The sequence below is a fragment of the Hemitrygon akajei genome, chromosome 7 (genome assembly GCF_048418815.1).
Source record: "Hemitrygon akajei chromosome 7, sHemAka1.3, whole genome shotgun sequence".
Taxonomy (NCBI): domain Eukaryota; kingdom Metazoa; phylum Chordata; class Chondrichthyes; order Myliobatiformes; family Dasyatidae; genus Hemitrygon; species Hemitrygon akajei.
In genome coordinates, this window is record NC_133130.1 from 12,404,332 (window position 1) to 12,422,881 (window position 18,550).

Below are 18,550 nucleotides of genomic sequence, written 5' to 3' on the forward strand. Positions count from 1 at the left end.
GAGGCGATTATGAAAGATTCCACAGGTTCCACATTGGGTTAACGAAGTAATTGTCATTGAAGATCTTATCTGTCAAGTCGTTCCGAAATCCACATCGAAATATCACCAGGTGACAGTCACAGGAATATCATCTTTAAGTGGTTACCACATAACATCCAGATTCCAGGTAAGGGCCAATAAAAGTGATACCACAGGATACTCTACAAATCCACACATATGGATAATATGAGGTGACTGTCACACATCTGTTGTGCACTGTGTGCCGATGATCAACCCAATCATTTTGGCATGGGAGAGTTCCACACCATAGCAATGACAATCTGAAGTTCCAACAGCCTCTCTCTCTCTCTCTCTCTCTCTCTCTCTCGCGCGCTCTCTCACACTGAGAGTCTCAGCAGTCCATCGCAGCTTGTCATACTGACAGCATAGTCCCGCCTTAGCCAATCGTCTCTTAAAGTCACAGTCCACAGTATACGAAACCTGTTGTCTCATAACATAGAAACATTCCAAATGTGAAAAGGCCTGAACAGATTAGATATGGCAAAGATATTTCCCATGGTAGGGGAGTTGAGGACAAGAGGGCATGACTTCAGTATTGAAGAAAGCCCACTTAGAATGATCCTTTTGTAGTGGAGGGAGATGTTCAGGCCCTTGGATGTGAATAAGTCTCCTACGTTACTGTTGTTGGCATGCTTTCGTTGTGTAAATGAATCTGTAAAATATTTGTACATCAAAACTCTGATACCATGTGTACTCCCTGCCCCCGACTTCACCGAGCTCATATAGAACTTGGCTCGCAAGCCGGCTCTGCTAACAGCCACTGAACTCAGTGGTGAGAAGGCCACCATTCTTAAACAATATGCATCTAGGGTCAGTAGGGTTTGGGTCCAACCAAACAGGAACCTTGTGATGTTTTGATGAACAGAACGTTGATTTGAGCAAACACTGTGTAAATACTGCCCACACACAACTATCCATCAGCCAGAAATAACAGATCATACACCACATACAATTATAAAGAAAATGCATTTACTAATTTCAGCTTTATCAAACAGTGATGAAGAGGAGACAAAAAAGGATAAAAAGGGCTCATTTCAACTAAACCACTCTAACTGTGCACATGCATTGGAGATCATGTTGTCCAAAGTTTGGATATGACCAGCAGAACTTCCCATCTTGGACTCTTTCATCTCACAAAGCACTCCTTGAAATCGCCTTTTCCCATTGGATTGAATCCTACGGCTTTCTTTCCTGATATTCTCTCTGAGTCTCGCACCAAAAAGACTAGGAACCCCACCAGTGTCCGTCACAAATCTCTCTTTGCCCTGCTGTCCCTAGAGCCTTCTCTCAGTTCTGTCATCCTGTTCAGCCGACACAACATTCCTAAGTTGCCCCTTGCCTTTAGCTGAAACCCAGCTTAACACAGACAGTGCTGTGTATCCTGTTCAATTGACTGTGAGAGGTGGGTTTTAATCAGTGTCTGAAATCACTCTAAATTGCTATGAGAGATTAAATAAGTGGTAGAATCATTGAACAAGTAAAAGGTCCCTTTAAACCAATGAATGTGTAACCAAGTACAACTCCAATGTCACATTTAAATTTACAGATGTTGGGCAAATCAAAGGTGATGATAAATTGTCGCACAGGAGGAAGATTGAAAATCTGGTTGAATGGTGCATTAATAACAAGCTCTCACTCAATATCAGCAAAAACCAAAGCACTGACTACAAGAGGAAGTCAGAGGTCCATGAGTCAGTCCTCATGAGGAGATCGGAGAAGGTCAGTAACTTTAAATTCAAGGCAGTGTATGGTAACATATACAAACTTTGATAATAAATGTACTTCAAACTTGGAATCAGGGAGACATTTGGTGGGAACGTGGGGAGATTCAAAAATGAGATTACATCAGGATGAATGTAACTGGGTGGTCGATGGTGATCTGGACTCTTTGAGCTTGTTCCTCTTCTAGTTCACTCCAGATGAGTGAATGAAATGTCAGAAACAAGAGCAGAGTCAGAAGGCTTGCTTCACATCAGTTGTCTGTAGTAGCACAGTCTGATGTACAGTTACTGTGCTCATCGCCATTAGCACCACTGACTGACATCTGAACCTGACCAATCAATGGCCTTCAGGCGACCACTGAGATATTTCAGCATTTCAACAGTGGAAGCCCCCAGTTGCAGCACCTTCCCATCCAGCAGGTTGGGCAGCTTTAATATGTGGGCAATGATGTCATTGAGAACAATGACCAGTGCATCCACGTTACAGAATTTCTCACTGCGAAACTTCAACACTTCCACTTTACCAAGCAGTTCATTGACAGCAACTGTCCCGTGTTTCAGCAGGTAATCTAATGCAAAGCGATTGTTCAGCAGCTTGTGTAGGCTGTTGAGTTGACCCTCCACACTTTTTATTCTTTTTTCTGTCCAGTCAATCTCGTCCATTGTCCGCTTGATGCGGGAGATACAGGATTCCAGATCCCTTGAACACTTTGAAATGTACTCCCCTTCTCTTTGCACTTGTCTCCTGATCGATCGACAATTCTCCTCTGCATCGGCTCTACCAATTTCACAAGCGATAGCAGTTATAGCTCCTGAGGAAAGAAATGTAGAGAGATGAATATGTAGAGTACATAGATGAAGCCAGAAATCCCCAGGACCTGACTAGTTGCCTCCTGGACCATGTGTGAAGCTAGTGCAGAAATTGCAGGGGCCTTGGAGAGGTAATTACAATATCCTTTACCATGGGTAACATGCTGGAGAAAAAGAGGATAGTTAATATTGCTCTGTTGTTCGAAAAAGGCTCTGTGAACACACCTGGAAGCTATATGTGGTTGAACCTGTGGTCAGTAGGGGGGAAATTATTGGAAGATACTTGAATGGACAGGATATATAAGTGATTTATCTAGACAGGGTCTGATTGGGGAGAGTCCAAAGGCACAGGACAGATATGTCCCACAGAGGAGGTAGTTCTAAAGCAGCAGGAGTAGGCAACCGTGGCTGACGAGAGAAGATAAGGACTGCAGCAAAGCCAAGGAAAGGGCATATAATGTAGCATAAGTGAGAGGGAAGTTGGATGATTGTGATATTTTAAAACTTTTAGAGAAAGCCTCTAAAAAAGCCAAAGGGAAAAGATGAAATATGAGAGCAAACCAGCCAATAATATAAAGCAGGATACCAAAAGTTTTTCAGTTATATAAAGAGTAAAAGGGGATGAGATTTGATATTGGACCACTGGTAAATGCTGTTGAGATGGTAATTGGGCAGAGAGAAATGATGGACACTCTTAAGAAGTACTTTGAAACAGTCTTCACTATGGAAGACACTAGCAGTGTGCCAGAGGTCCTTGAGTGTCAGGGAGCAGGAGTTAATGCCATTGGTTTTACAAAAGAAGAATTGCAAGGCAAACTGAAAGGTCTTAAAGTGGATAAGTCACCTGGACCAGATGGAAAACATAAGAGAATCCTGAGAGAGGTTACTGCAGAGATAGCAGATGCATTGGTTATGATCCTTCAAGAATCACTTGATTCTGCCATGTTCCTGGAGGACTGGAAAATTGTGAATGTCACATCACTATTTAAGAGGGCAAAAGGAAGGAAATTAGAGACCAGCTGGCCTAACCTCAGTGGTCAGGAAAGTGTTGGAGTCTATTATTAAGCATGAAATTTTGAGGTACTTGGAGACTAATGATAAAATAATTTTGAACAATTTATTTCTTCGGTATTCACTAAGGAGAAGGATATTGAATTGTGTAAGGTAACAGAAACAAGTAAGGAAGTTATGGAAACTATGATGATTAAAGAGGATTTTAAGGAATATAAAAGTGGATAAATCTCTAAGTCCTGACAGGATATTCCCTAAGACCTTGAAGGATGTTAGAATAGAAATAGTAGGGGCTCTGACAGAAATATTTCAAATGTTATTAGAAACAGGGATGGTGCCAGAGGATTGGCGCATTGGCTCATGTTGTTCCATTGCTTAAAAAGGATTTCTAAGAGTAAACCTAGCAATTATAGGCCTGTAGGTTTGACGTAGTGGTGGGCAAATTAATGGAAAGTATTCTTAGAGATGGTATGTATAATTATATGGATAGACAGGGTCTGATTAGGAACAGTCAACATGGATTTGTGCGTGGATGGTCATGTTTGACAAATCCTATTGAATTTTTTGAAGAGGTTACTAGGAAAGTTGATGAGGGTAAAGCAGTGGATGTTGTCTATATGGACTTCAGTAAGACCTTTGACGAGGTTCCACATGGATGGTTAGTTAGAAAGGTTCAATCGTTAGGTATTAATATTGAAGTAGTAAAATGGATTCAACAGTGGCTGGATGGGAGATGCTAGAGAGTAGTGGTGGATAACTGTTTGTCAGGTTCGGAGGCCAGTGACTAGTGGTGTGCCTCAGGGATCTGTACGGGGTCCAATGTTGTTTGTCATATACATTAATGATCTGGATGATGGGGTGGTAAATTGGATTAGTAAGTATGCAGATGATACTAAGATAGGTGGCATTGTGGATAATGAAGTAGGTTTTCAAAGCTTGCAGAGAGATTTAGGCCAGTTTGAAGAGTGGGCTGAAAGATGGCAGATGGAGTTTAATGCTGATAAGTGTGAGGTGCTACATTTTGGTAGGAATAATCAAAATAGGAATCCATGGTAAATGGTAGGGCATTGAAGAATGCAGTAGAACAGAGTGATCTAGGAATGATGGAGCATAGTTCCCTGAAGGTGGAATCTCATGTGGATAGGGTGGTGAAGAAAGCTTTTCGTATGCTGGCCTTGATAAATCACAGCATTGACTATAGGATTTGGGATATAATGTTAAAATTGTACAAGGCATTGGTAAGGCTGAATTTGGAGTATTGTGTACAGTTCTGGTCACTGAATTATAGGAAAGATGTCAACAAAATAGAGAGAGTGCAGAGAAGATTTACTAGAATGTTACCTGGGTTTCAGCACCTAAGTTACAGAGAAAGGTTGAACAAGTTAGGTCTTTATTCTTTGGAGCATAGAAGATTGAGAGGGGACTTGTTAGAGGTATTTAAAATTATGAGGGGGATTGATAGAGTTGACATGGATAGGCTTTTTCCATTGAGAGTAGGGGAGATTCAAACAAGAGGACATGAGTTGAGAGTTAGGGGGCAAAAGTTTAGGGGTAACTCAAGAGGGAATTTCTTTACTCAGAGAGTGGTAGCTGTGTGGAACGAACTTCCAGTAGAAGTGGAAGAGGCAGGTTCGGTATTGTCATTTAAAGTAAAATTGCATAGGTATATGGACAGGAAAGGAATGGAAGGTTATGGGCTGAGTGCAGGTCGGTGGGACTAGGTGAGCGTAAGCATTCGGCATGGACTAGAAGCGCTGAGATGGCCTGTTTCTGTGCTGTAATTGTTATATGGTTATATGGTTAAGTCGAAGTCAGCATGGTTTCTGTCAAGTGAAATCTTGCCTGAGAAATCACTTAGAGTCCTTTGAGGAAGTAACAAGCAGGGTGGGCAAAGGAGAGGCAGTGGATGTCATTTACTTAGATTTACAGAAGGCTTTTGATAAGATGCCACACTTGAGGCATCTTAACAAGATAAAATCCTATAGCATTACAGGAAAGATACTGATATGGATAGAGGAATGGCTGAGAGGCAGGAGGTTGTGAGTTGGAATAAAGGGGGCCTTTTCTGGCTCCTCAGGGGTTAGTATTGGGACCGCTAATTTTCGCATTTTCGTCAGTTATTTGGATAATGGTATTAACGGGTTTGTAGCCAATTTTGCAGATGATACAAGGATAGGTGGAGGGGTAGGCCATGTTGAGGAAACAATGTGATTGCAGCAGGTCTTAGACAAATTGGAAGAATGATCAAAAAATTTGCAGTTGGAATGCAGTGTTGGAAAATGTATAATAATGCATTTTGGTAAAAGGAACAATAGTGCGTACTACTATCTAAATAGGGAGAATGTTTCAACATCATAGGAGCAGAGGGACTTCGGCGTCCTTGTACAGGACTCCCAGCAGATTAATGTACAGTTTGAGTCTGTAGTAAAGAAGGCAAATGCAATGTTGGGACTTACGAGGGTGATTGATAAGTTTGTGGCCTAAGGTAGACGGAGTCAATTTTAGAAAACCTAGCACATTTATTTTTCAACATAGTCCCCTCTTACATTTACACACTTAGTCCAGTGGCCGTGAAGCATACGGATCCCTTCTTTGTAGAAGTCGGCGTCTTGGAAGTGCGGAAGTAGGGGTGATTGATAGGTGCACACAGCTCTCGTTACATGCACATTCAGTTCAACTCTTTGAGTGATTATGCAGAAAGTTTGAAGTTAATAAATCCTCTCCTTCCACCTTAGACCACAAACCTATCAGTCTCACAGTCTCACACTTGTAGGTAAGTATTGGCAGTTTTCTTTTCAGTTTGGACACAATGAAAAATGCCCTGTTCAACAGTAAACACGAGGAAATCTGCAGATGCTGGAAATTCAAACAACACACAGAAAATGCTGGTGGAACACAGCAGGCCAGGCAGCATCTATAAGGAGAAGCACCGTCGACGTTTCAGGCCGAGACCCTTCGTCAGGCCTAACTGAAGGGAAAGACAGTAAGAGATTTGAAAGTAATGGAGGGAGGGGGAAATGCGAAATGATAGGAGAAAACCGGAGGGGGTGGGATGAAGCTAAGAGCTGGAAAGATGATTCTCTAACTTCCGTTAATGCCCCTCCTCCCCTTCTTACCCCATCCCTGACATATTTAGTTGTTTGTTTTTTTCTCTCTCTCTCTGCCCATCACTCTGCCTGTTCTCCATCTCCCTCTGGTGCTCCCTCCTCTCCCTTTCTTTTTCCCGAGGCCTCCCGTCCAATGATCCTTTCCCTTCTCCAGCTCTGTATCACTTTCGCCAATCACCTTTATGAACTGAAATTGCTTGTCTAGTGATCTAAAGTAGACACAATGATGCTCCAGGTAATCTGCTAAATCTGAGATCATTCTCCGATAAGCTGTGTATTGTGTGCATTGGCAGGTTTACAGAAGTATCTTGCTAGACTCAGGGTATGGGTCACCTGGTTTAACTGCTTTGAACCCGTTAGAGTTGAAGAGAATGAAGAGACATAAAATACCAGATGTCATGTGGAGAAGGGCAATAAATGGATGCTGGCTTAGATCAGAGACAATTAGCAGGTGTTAAAGGTCAGCCAGATGCTCCATAGACAATAACACTGAAATACAACATTTGAACTGGTAAGCAACAAACATAAAAGCAGATGCTTTGGGTGCGTTGGCAGCAATAACTCTCTAGAGACACAACATTGCAGATGCAGAGAACCCCAGTGACACATGGAGATTTGGACCAGGACCATGAGGAGCATATGGCCCACAGAGACCCCTTGTTACTAGGATTACCTTTTCTATTCTTTGACAGCTCACGGAGGGTCAGGAAAACCTAGTGAGAGTAAACACAGGAATGTGGTTGTGCAAATTCACGTGTTCTTCTGTTGAGACAATAAAGGTACTTGTTGGTAATCACAGATTCTCTCTGTATCTCCCTGATTATTATTACAAAGAGGTAAATCATTGTAACAGGTCTTAACCCATGATCTAACAGCTGAATGGCCAGTCAGGTGCTGAACACTCCTATTGTCTCTGTTGTTAAATGTTTGACTGATCTTTACTGCTCACTCATTGTTCTGCAAACAGTGCCAGACACTCTCTCTGGAACTAACCAACATTTTCTAACCTTATTACGAGCAGACACTCACCTGCAATTGTGCCAATAATGGGAATAAATAAAAGCCCAATGCCAATGTTCCATCCAGTTTCCATCGACCTCTCAGTTTCCCTTTGTTTCTCCAATGCTTGCTCTGCATGTCTCAGTGACTCTCTCAAATGACACAGACGATTTTCATATTCTTCCTTCTCCTTTCTAATGTTTGGTAACTGGGCTTGTAAACGGCTTAGCTGCTGTTTCTTCTCTTTCATTGCTTGTTGCAATCGGCCTTTCTCTTCCGTTAACTTCTTACAGTCTGACTGAACCTTTCTGAGGTAGCCAGAAGCCGTGTCACATGCTCCCTGTGCTCCGGACTGTGTGCTTCCTGGACCAGCATCTGGATGTTGGCAATATCCATCTCAGTCAAGCTCCTGTTCCTGATTTTGCTCAGCAAAGTGGCCAGTAACTTCACAGCTTCAATCTCTCTTGAAAGATATTTTTCAATCATATGGGCATCTCCTTTTTACTGAAAAACTGTACAACTGCCATGGTCCCTTTAGAAACACAGAGGTCAGATATTATCCAGTGACAGTGTCACATGCTCCATGGGCCATAAGTTATACAGCATGGAAACAGGCTCTTTGGCCCAATAGGTTCCTGTTGTCCCATGTGCCCCATTCATGCCAGTCCCATTTGACAGAGATTGACCCATAACCTTCTAAACATTTCCAAATCATGTACTTCTCCAATTGTTTTTTTGTTTTGTACCTACATCAGCCACTTCCTCTGGCAGCTCGTTCCCCTTTGTGTCAAAAAATAGCCTCTCAACTTCCTATTAGATCTTTTCCCCTCACCTGAGTGCATTCACCTGATACATGCCCCTCAGCATTTCACCTGATCCATGACCCTCAGCATTTCTACACCTCTATAAGATCAAAAAGTTAAAGTCCTATCCTGTCGAAGCTCTCCCTATAATTCAGTCCCTCAAGTTGTGGCAACATCATTGTAAATCTTTTCTGCAATCTTTCCAGCTTCATCATTTCTTTCCTGTTTCAGGTTGACCAAAGTGGAATGCAATACTCTAAATGCATCTTCAACAGCCTCCTGTAAAACCGCTACAGACCTTCTATCTTCTATCCTCAATGTTGTGACTTATGAAGGCCAGTACACCAGAAGTCTTCTTCACTACACTGTCTGCCTACGGCTGAAATTTAGTCTACTTGTACACCAAGGTCCCTCTGTTTTACAGCTCTCCACAGGGACCTGATGTTCACAGTAAATGTATTACCTTGATTTGAGTGAGTGGGCCAGTGAAGAAGTGGAGATTTGAGGCTTTGACTTGAGAGGCTTCGACGAGAAGAGGCGGAGGACGAGCTTCACTCCAAGTGAGGTAAGGCCAGGTAAGTTCCTTTCAAAGGAGAAAGTTTCAAAAGTTGAGGTAAGTATTGGGTGGGTCATGGCAGCTGAGATCAGCCTCGTGGTTTGTTCATCCTGCAGCATGTGGGAAATCAGGGATACTTCCAGTGTCCCTGACGACTATGTGTGCAGGAAGTGTGTCCAACTGCAGCTTCTGGCAGACCGCATTGAGCATCTGGAGCTGCGATTCGATTCATACTGGAGCATCCGTGATGCTGAGAAAGTCGTGAATAGCACGTTCAGTGAGTTGGCCACACCGCAGGTAAAGGCTACACAGGCAGAAAAGGAAGGGGTGGCCAATAGACAGCGTAGCAATAGGCAGGTAGTGCAGGAGTCCCCTGAGGTCATCTCCCTCCTAAACAGATATACTGTTTTGGATACTGTTGGGGGAGATGTCTCATCAGGGGAAGGCAGCAGCAGCCGAGTTCATGGCACCATGGGTGGCTCTGTGGCACAGGAGGGAAGCAAAAGGAGTGGGAGAGCTATAGTGATAGGGGATTTGATTGTAAGGGGAATAGATAGGCGTTTCTGCAGCCACAAACGAGACTCCAGGATGGTATGTTGCCTCCCTGGTGCAAGGGTCAAGGATGACTCTGAGCGGCTGCAGGACATTCTGGTGTGGGAGGGTGAACAGCCAGCGGTCGTGGTGCACATAGGTACCAACGATATAGGTAAAAAATGGGATGAGGTCCTACAGGGTGAATTTAGGGAGTTAGGAGATAAACTAAAAAGTAGGACCACAAAGGTAATCATCTCTGGATTACTACTAGTGCCACGTGTTAGTCAGAGTAGAAATAGGAGGATATTTCAGATGAATACGTGGCTTGAAAAATGGTGCAAGTGGGAGGGATTCAAATTTCTGGGGCATTGGAACCAGCTCTGGGGGAGGTGGGACCGGTATAAACAGGACAGTCTGCACCTGGGCTGGACTGGAAACAATGTTCTGGGGGAGCGTTTGCTACTGCTGTTCAGGAGGATTTAAACTTATGTGGCAGGGGGATGGGAACAAGTGCAGAGAGACAGAGGGGTGTAAAATGAGGGTAGAAGCAAAAAGTAGTAAGGTGAAAAGTAAAAGTGGCAGGCAGGCAAATCCAGGGCAAAAAGCAAAAAGAGCCACTTTTCAACATAATTGTATAAGGGCTAAGAGTGTTGTAAAAACAAGCCTGAAGGCTTTGTGTGTCAATGTGAGGAGCATTTGTAACAAGGTGGATGAATTGAATGTGCAGATAGTTATTAATGAATATGATATAGTTGGGATCACAGAGACATGGCTGCAGGGTGACCAAGGATGGGAGCTCACCATCCAAGGATATTCAATATTCAGGAGGGATAGACAGGAAAGAAAAGGAGGTGGGGTAGCATTGCTGGTTAGAGAGGAGATTAACGCAATAGAAAGGAAGGACATTAGCCTGGAGGATATGGAATCGATATGGGTAGAGCTGCATAACACTAAGGGGCAGAAAATGCTGGTGGGAGTTGTGTACAGGCCACCTAACAGTAGTAGTGAGTTTGGGGATGGCATTAAACAGGAAATTAGAAATGCGTGCAATAAAGGAACAGTAGTTATAATGGGTGACTTCAATCTACATATAGATTGGGTGAACCAAATTGGTAAGGGTGCTGAGGAAGAGGATTTCTTGGAATGGATGCAGGATGGTTTTCTGAACCAACACGTCAAGGAACCAACTAGAGAGCAGGCCATTCTAGATTGGGTATTGAGCAATGAGGAAGGGTTAGTTAGCAATCTTGTCGTGTGAGGATCCTTGGGTAAGAGTGACTATAATATGGTGGAATTCTTCATTAAGATGGAGAGTGACATAGTTAATTCAGAAACAAAGGTTCTGAACTCAAAGAAGGGTAACTTTGAAGGTATGGGACATGAATTAGCTGAGATAGACTGGCAAATGATACTTAAAGGGTTGACGGTGGATATGCAATGGCAAGCATTTAAAGATCGCATGGATGAACTACAACAATTGTTCATCCCAGTTTGGCAAAAGAATAAACCAGGGAAGGTAGTGCACCCATGGCTGACAAGGGAAATTAGGGATAGTATCAAGTCCAAAGAAGAAACACATAAATTAGCAAAAAAAAGCAGCACACCTGAGGACTGGGAGAATTTCAGAGACCAGCAGAGGAGGACAAAGGGCTTAATTAGGAAAGGGATAAAAGATTATGAGAGCAAGCTGGCAGGGAACATAAAAACTGACTGTAAAAGCTTTTATAGATACGTGAAAAGAAAAAGATTGGTCAAGACAAATATAGGTCCTTTACAGTCAGAAACAGGTGAATTGATCATAGGGAACAAAGACATGGCAGACCAATTGAATAACTACTTTGGTTCTGTCTTCACTAAGGAAGACATAAATAATCTTCCGGAAATAGTAAGGGACCGAGGGTCTAGTGAGATGGAGGAACTGAGGGAAATACATGTTAGTAGGGAAGTGGTGTTAGGTAAATTGAAAGGATTAAAGGCAGATAAATCCCCAGGGCCAGATGGTCTGCATCCCAGAGTGCTTAAGGAAGTAGCCCAAGAAATAGTGGATGCATCAGTGATAATTTTTCTGAACTCCTTAGATTCTGGATTAGTTCCTGAGGATTGGAGGGTGGCTAATGTTATCCCACTTTTTAAGAAAGGAGGGAGGGAGAAAACAGAGAACTATCGACCTGTCAGCCTAACATCAGTAGTGGGGAAGATGCTAGATTCCATTATTATAGATGAAATAGTGGCATATCTAGATAGCAGTAATAGGATTGGGCTGAGCCAGCATGGATTTACCAAGGGTAAATCATGCTTGACTAATCTATTGGAGTTTTTCGAGGATGTAACCAGGAAGTTAGACAAAGGAGATCCAGTGGATGTAGTGTACCTCGACTTTCAGAAGGCATTTGATAAAGTCCCACTTAGGAGATTGGTGGGTAAAATCAAAGCTCATGGCATTGGGGGGAAGACATTGACATGGATAGAAAACTGGTTGGCAGATAGAAAGCAAAGGGTAGCGGTGAATGGATGTTTCTCGGAATGGCAGGTGGTGACTAGTGTGGTGCCACAGGGCTCGGTATTGGGACCACAGCTGTTTACGATTTACGTCAACGATTTAGATGAAGGCATTGAGAATAACATCAGCAAGTTTGCTGATGATACTAAGCTGGGTGGCAGTGTGACGTGATGAGGATGTTAGGAGAATTCAGGGTGACTTGGATAGGCTGGGTGAGTGGGCAGATACTTGGCAGATTGCGTTTAATGTGAATAAGTGTGAGGTTATCCACTCTGGGAGTAAGAACAGGAAGGTAGATTATTATCTGAGTGGTGTAGAGTTAGGTAAGGGAGAAATACAAAGAGATCTAGCAGTCCTTGTTCATCGGTCACTGAAGGTGAATGAGCAAGTGCAGCAGGCAGTGAAGAAGGCTAATGGAATGTTGGCCTTTATTACAAAGGGAATTGAGTACAAGAGCAAGGAAATCCTCTTGCATTTGTACAGGGCCCTGGTGAGACCACAACTGGAGTATTGTATACAGTTTTGGTCTCCAGGGCTAAGGAAGGACATCCTGGCTGTAGAGGAGGTGCAGCGTAGATTCACAAGGTTAATTCCTGGGATGTCAGTACTGTCTTACACAGAGAGGTTAGAGAGACTGGGCTTGTACACGCTGGAATTAAGGGGATTGAGAGGGGATCTGATTGAAACATATAAGATTATTAAGGGATTGGACAAGATAGAGGCAGGAAATATGTTCCAGATGCTGGGAGAGTCCAGTACCAGAGGGCATGGTTTGAGAATAAGGGGTAGGTAATTTAGGACAGAGTTAAGGAAAAACTTTTTCTCCCAGTGAGTTGTGGGGCTCTGGAATGCACTGCCTCAGAAGGTAGTGGAGGCCAATTCTCTTGATGCTTTCAAGAAGGAGCTAGATAGCTGTCTTATGGATAGGAAAATCAAGGGATATGGGGACAAGGCAGGAACTGGGTATTGATAGTAGGTGATCAGCCATGATCTCAAAATGGCAGTGCAGGCTCGAAGGGCTGAATGGTCTACCTCTGCACCTATTGTCTATTGTCTATTGTCTATAACTCAGTCATGACCTCCCACGCACAAAGACTCACTGACTACCCCATTCATTCCAGATGTACGTGTTTCTTATCACAAAGAATCCTCCCAGTACCTTTCCTACCTCAGATATTAGACTTACTACTCTATAATTCCTGGCTTCTTATTTGCTGCCCATCTTAAATAAAGATACAACATTCACTCCCCTCCAGTCTACCAGCACCTGCCCTGTAACTAACACTGGTGCAAATCCTGGCTCCCTCATTTTCCTCGCCTTTCACCATTGTGATGAATGTAGCTGGGCAGACGCCTGAGATTTATCCACCTTTGTACCTTCAAATCACTTTGAATTCTCCTTAATCTCCTCTGCTAAAGCTATCACATGCACCCTTCCTGTCCTCCTCATTTCCTTCTCAACTCCACTCCTGCATTCCCAATACTCCTCCAGAGATTCACTTGATACCAGCTGCCTCCAACCTTTGTGTCATCAACAAATTTATTAACCCATCCTTCCACTTCTTCATCCAAGTCATTTATGAAAATCACAAAGAGTGGGGGTCCCAGAACAGATCCCTGAGGCACACCACTGGTGACTGACCTCTATGTCGAATATGACCCATCTACAACCACTCTTTGCCTTCTTTACTCACTGGAGTTTAGGAGAATGAAGGGGATCTCATTGAAACCTATTGAGTATAAAAAGGTCAGGATAGAGTGGATGTGGGAGGATGTTCTGTACGGTGAGGGGTGTCAGGACCAGAAGGCTCAGCCTCAGAATGGAAGATGTCTCTTTGGAACAGAGATGAGGAGGAATTTCTTCAGCCAGAGGCTGGTGACTCTGTGGAATTCATTGCCACATGCATCTGTGCTGGCCAACTCATTGGGTACATTTAAAGTGGAGGTTGATAAGTTCTTGTTTAGTCTAGATGTTAACGTTTATGAGGAGAATGGAGTTCAGAGGAGCAATAAATCAGCCATGACGGAATAGTGGAGCAGGCTTGATGGGCTGAGTAGCCCAATTCTGCTGCTATGTTTTATGGTCATACAGTAAAATGGTACACTAGTTTCAAGGAGAATGGCCCTAGGGAAATCCTACACTGTCTGAACCCTGACTCCCTTCTGTTTACCTGCTGGTTACCGAAGTTTAGGTGTGACCACATCTTTTCTGTCCCCCATCGGGAGGTAATCGGTTCAGGTCTGTGATCTACTCTCATCACATGACTATACGGAATGGTCACATGCATCACAAACTACCAGCAGGAGTGGCCCATTCACCCTTAAATCTGCCGCCCCGTGCAGTAAGATTGCAGCTGGTGTGACTAACATGAACACCACATTCTCGTCCACCTCCTTCAAACTCCTCACATCCTTCTGGGCCATTATATCTCTATATCTGCTCTAAAGATAAATAAAGATGATTTAATTTGCAAAGACTTATGACTCTTTGAAAGAAAAATGTGCTCCTCACAGGCTCTTATATTTAAACTGTCACCAGTTACTTCCCAAATCTTCCACGAAAGGAAATATCCCCTCATGTCTACCATTGTTAAGGCCACTTAGATTCTTATCATGGGACCACAGAGTAATACAGCACAGGAACAGGCCATTCATCCCATCGTGAGCATACTGGCATTTTACCCATCTGCACTAATCCCATTTCCTTGCATTATGTCCATATACCTCCATGTCTTGTCTATCTGAATGCCTGTCCAAATGCCTCTTAATTATAGTAATCATTTTTGATTCCATCACCCTTACAGATATCAATTAATCTCCATCATTAAACAAAGCTTATCTATCAGATCCCTCTGATGACTAGTGAGACTTTGTTGAAAGAGCCATAGGACTGGCTTCTCAATGCTCTGGGTTCTGTTGTTTTATACATGATAACAGGTTGGAATTAAAGAGGGATGGGTGGCTTCACTCAGTGGGGAAAATGTCACAACACCATTCAGACAAGACAGACTGGAGAGCTCGTCTACTGCGGCTATATTAGTGGAACTAAGGAATATGAAATAGATCCATGTTAATGAATCGTATTAAATTCCTTGCAATAGTCAGTGGCATTTAGAGCAGCAAATTATCAGAGAGATAGCAGACAGTTGCAAGAAAAATCAGATTGTGGTAGTTGGTGATTTTATATTTCCACATAATGAGAAGTGACCTTATAGAAATGTTTAAAATCATGAGGGGCTGCATGACATGGCAGTGTAGTGGTTAACACGATACCTTACAGTACAGGCGACCCAGGTTCAATTCCAGCCACTGCCTGTCAGGAGTTTGTATGTTATCCCTGTGACCTCGTGGGTTTCCTCCGGGTGCTCTGGTTTCATCCCACAGTCTAAAATCACACTGGTTAGTAGGTTAATTGATCATCGAAAATTATCCCGTGATTAGGTTAGGGTTAAGTCGGTAGGTTGATAGACGGTGTGGCTCGTTGGGCCTGAAGAGCCAATTCTTCACTGTATTGCTAAATAAATAAATACAAATAAATCTGAACCCCCACCCTCTGCACTAATTCCTCAGCCACATGTCCATCGAGCAATTCATCTTATTTTAAATTTTTTTAAAGTTTCTTATTATTTTAATCATCTTATTACAACCCAGAGATTACTACCCATGAGGACCTGCTTTTCAGTTTCTTCCCCAGCTCCCATTATTCTCTCATCAGGACCTTTACCCCTTTCCTGCATGTGACTTAGACAAGTAAATGGAAGTGTGAGTTAGTAAGTTTGCCCAAAGTTGGTGGAGCTATGGATAGTGTAGGTTTTCGTAGGGTACAACAGGACATTGACTGGATGTAGAGCAGGGCTGAGGAAGGTCAGAGTTCAACCTGCAGAAGTGTGGAGTGATTCACTTTGGAAGGTCATATTTGAAGGTAGGTTTAAAGACAGGATTCTTCACAGTGTGGAGGAAACAAGAGTTCTTGAGGTACACGTACATCTATCTCCTTCACATAGAGCTGGAGAGGGATAGGGACAGACAATTTGGGAAAACATTTCGTTGGGGTAGGAGGAAATATGATGCTATTTGGCAGGAACTTGTGAGCATAAATTGGGATCTGATGTTCTCAGGGAAATGCACAGCAGAAATATGGCAAGTGTTCAGGAAGCAAGAGCATGGACTTCTGCATAGGTATGTGACATTGAGGCAGAGAAAGGATGGTAGGTTTAAAGAACCATGGTGTAGAAAGTATGTAGAAAATCTAGTTAAGAAGAAAACAAAAGCTTACAGAAGGTTCAAGAAACTAGGTACTGTTAGAGCTCTAGAAAATTACAAGGTTGCTAGGAAGGAGCTTAGGAGAGCCAGATGGAGCCATGAGAAGACCTTGGTGAGCAGGATTAAGGAAAATCCCAAGGAATTCTACAAGTATGTGAAGAGTAAGAGCATAAGCCATGTGAGAATTGGACAAATCATGTGTGATAGTGGAAATGTGTGCATGAAGTCGGAGGAGGTAGCAGAGGTACTTAATAAATACTTTGCTTCAGTATTCATCAGGGAAAAAGCCTTGGTAATTGTGGGGATGGCTTACAGCAGACTGAAATGCTTGAGTATATAGACATTAAGAAAGAGGGTGTTCTGGAGCTTTTGAAAAGTATTAAGTCAAGTTAAGTCAAGTCACTTTTTATTGTCATTTGGACCATAACTGCTGGTACAGTATATAGTAAAAACAAAACAATGTTTTTCAGGACCATGGTGTTACATAACACAGTACAAAAACTACACTGAACTATGTAAAAACCAACACAGAAAAAAACAACACTAGACTAAAGACCTACTCAGGAATGCATAAAGTGCACAAAACAGTGCAGGCATTACAATAAGTAATAAACAAGACAATAGGGCAGTAAGGTGTCAGTCCAGGCTCTGGGTATTGAGGAGTCTGATAGCTTGGGGGAAGAAACTGTTACCTAGTCTGGTCGTGAGAGCCCGAATGCTTCGGTGCCTTTTCCTAGATGGCAGGAGGGAGAAGAGTTTGTATGAGAGGTGTGTGGGGTCTTTCATAATAGTATTTGCTTGACGGATGCAGCGTGTAGTGTAAATGTCTGTGATGGCGGGAAGAGAGACCCCGATAATCTTCTCAGCTGACCTCACTATCTGCTGCAGGGTCCACTCAATGGACGTAATGGGTAATGATGTAGTTGAGGTATATAATCATTTTACAATAGGGTCTTTTAAGAGTCTCTTAGATAGGTACATGGAGCTTAGGAAGATAGAAGGCTATGCCCTAGGGAAATCTAGGCAAATTTTAGAATAGGTTACATTGTCTTCACAACATTGTGTGCCGAAGGTCCTGTAATGTGCTGTAAATTTTTATGTTCTATGTTCTAATGTGATAGACTGAGATAAAGAATTTATCTTTAGTGTACGATAGGCCCCTGAGAAAAGAGAATATCCAGGGTGGGTGTGGACTTTGAGTATATTGGCTGTTTTACAGGTTATTGGGAAGCAAACATTGACTCAGAGATTATCCTCTGTCTGAGTAGTGCAAGTGGAGCCAATGAAATAGTAAACAAAATAGTCTTTGAAAACCACAACCTGCAGGTATATTCTGAACTTTTGGTCAATAGAGCTGTCATCCTTCCTACATTAACCCTGAAAGTCCTGGAACAATACCATAAAAAATCCTTTTTGTAATTTATTTTTTTATCGAAGTTCATCATCAAACATTTCCATAAGATGTATTTCAGACATTGTACATATATATCATATAATCACATATATATCACAAATCCCAACAATTTATCTGAGGTATACACTTATAGAAAAGAGTGGAAAGAGAAAAACAAGCAAAAGGAAAGAACCATGTACAAGTAGGGAGTGATCTTTTTTTTACAACAGATTCATTGATTTGTGAGAATAAAATCAGGCCTATGAGGCATTATGTAGTTAAACCATTTTTCCCAGTATGAATCAAATTGTTCCAGCTTATGATTAACAGATGCTGTTATCTTTTCCATTATGTAAATGTCCATTGTAATTTCCACCCATGTATTTAAAGTTGGGCTCTCCTGTGATAACCATTTCCTAGTAAGAGTCTTTTTACAGGCCACCACCAGTATATTCATTAAATATTTATCTCTTTTCAACCATTCTTGAGGTATATATCCAAAAAATATATTGTCTTACTCTCTACCATCAAAAATCCTTATGAGAGATTTTGACAATTCACGGGAAGGACCGACACACCCGCACCAAACACAGTAATTCTGCATACTGGAGGGAGCCAACATGAACATCATCTCCACCTGGCAGAGCAACACCAACTCCAATAGATAGGTCACGTCATCTGGATGCCAAACTCACATTTCCCCAAACAAGTCCTTCACTCCCAGTTGAAGGAAGGTCAACAAGACCTTTCTGGGCAAAGGGAACACTTGAAAGATAATATTAAAATCACCCTG

The 18,550-nt window shown here is 42.5% G+C and overlaps 1 protein-coding gene across 1 annotated transcript; it reads right to left on the reverse strand.

Annotated features, from left to right (window-relative positions):
- Positions 1 to 238: 238 nt before the first annotated feature.
- Positions 239 to 8,102, reverse strand: LOC140730227 (uncharacterized). Its single transcript, XM_073050398.1, has 2 exons — positions 7,739 to 8,102; positions 239 to 2,593 (listed from the first exon to the last, which is right to left on the reverse strand). The coding sequence occupies exons 1-2, from the start codon at positions 7,956 to 7,958 to the stop codon at positions 2,085 to 2,087; spliced, it is 729 nt and encodes a 242-aa protein (XP_072906499.1). The 5' UTR covers positions 7,959 to 8,102; the 3' UTR covers positions 239 to 2,084.
- Positions 8,103 to 18,550: the final 10,448 nt, after the last annotated feature.

What these genes read in the sequence shown, in the direction of transcription:
- LOC140730227 (XM_073050398.1), bottom strand. Translation starts at nt 7,958, where the DNA reads ATGAAAGAGAAGAAACAGCAGCTAAGCCGTTTACAAGCCCAGTTACCA. An exon ending in CATTATTGGCACAATTGCAG is followed by an intron (nt 2,594 to 7,738) that starts GTGAGTGTCTGC and finishes TTCTTTCCTCAG; the next exon opens with GAGCTATAACTGCTATCGCT.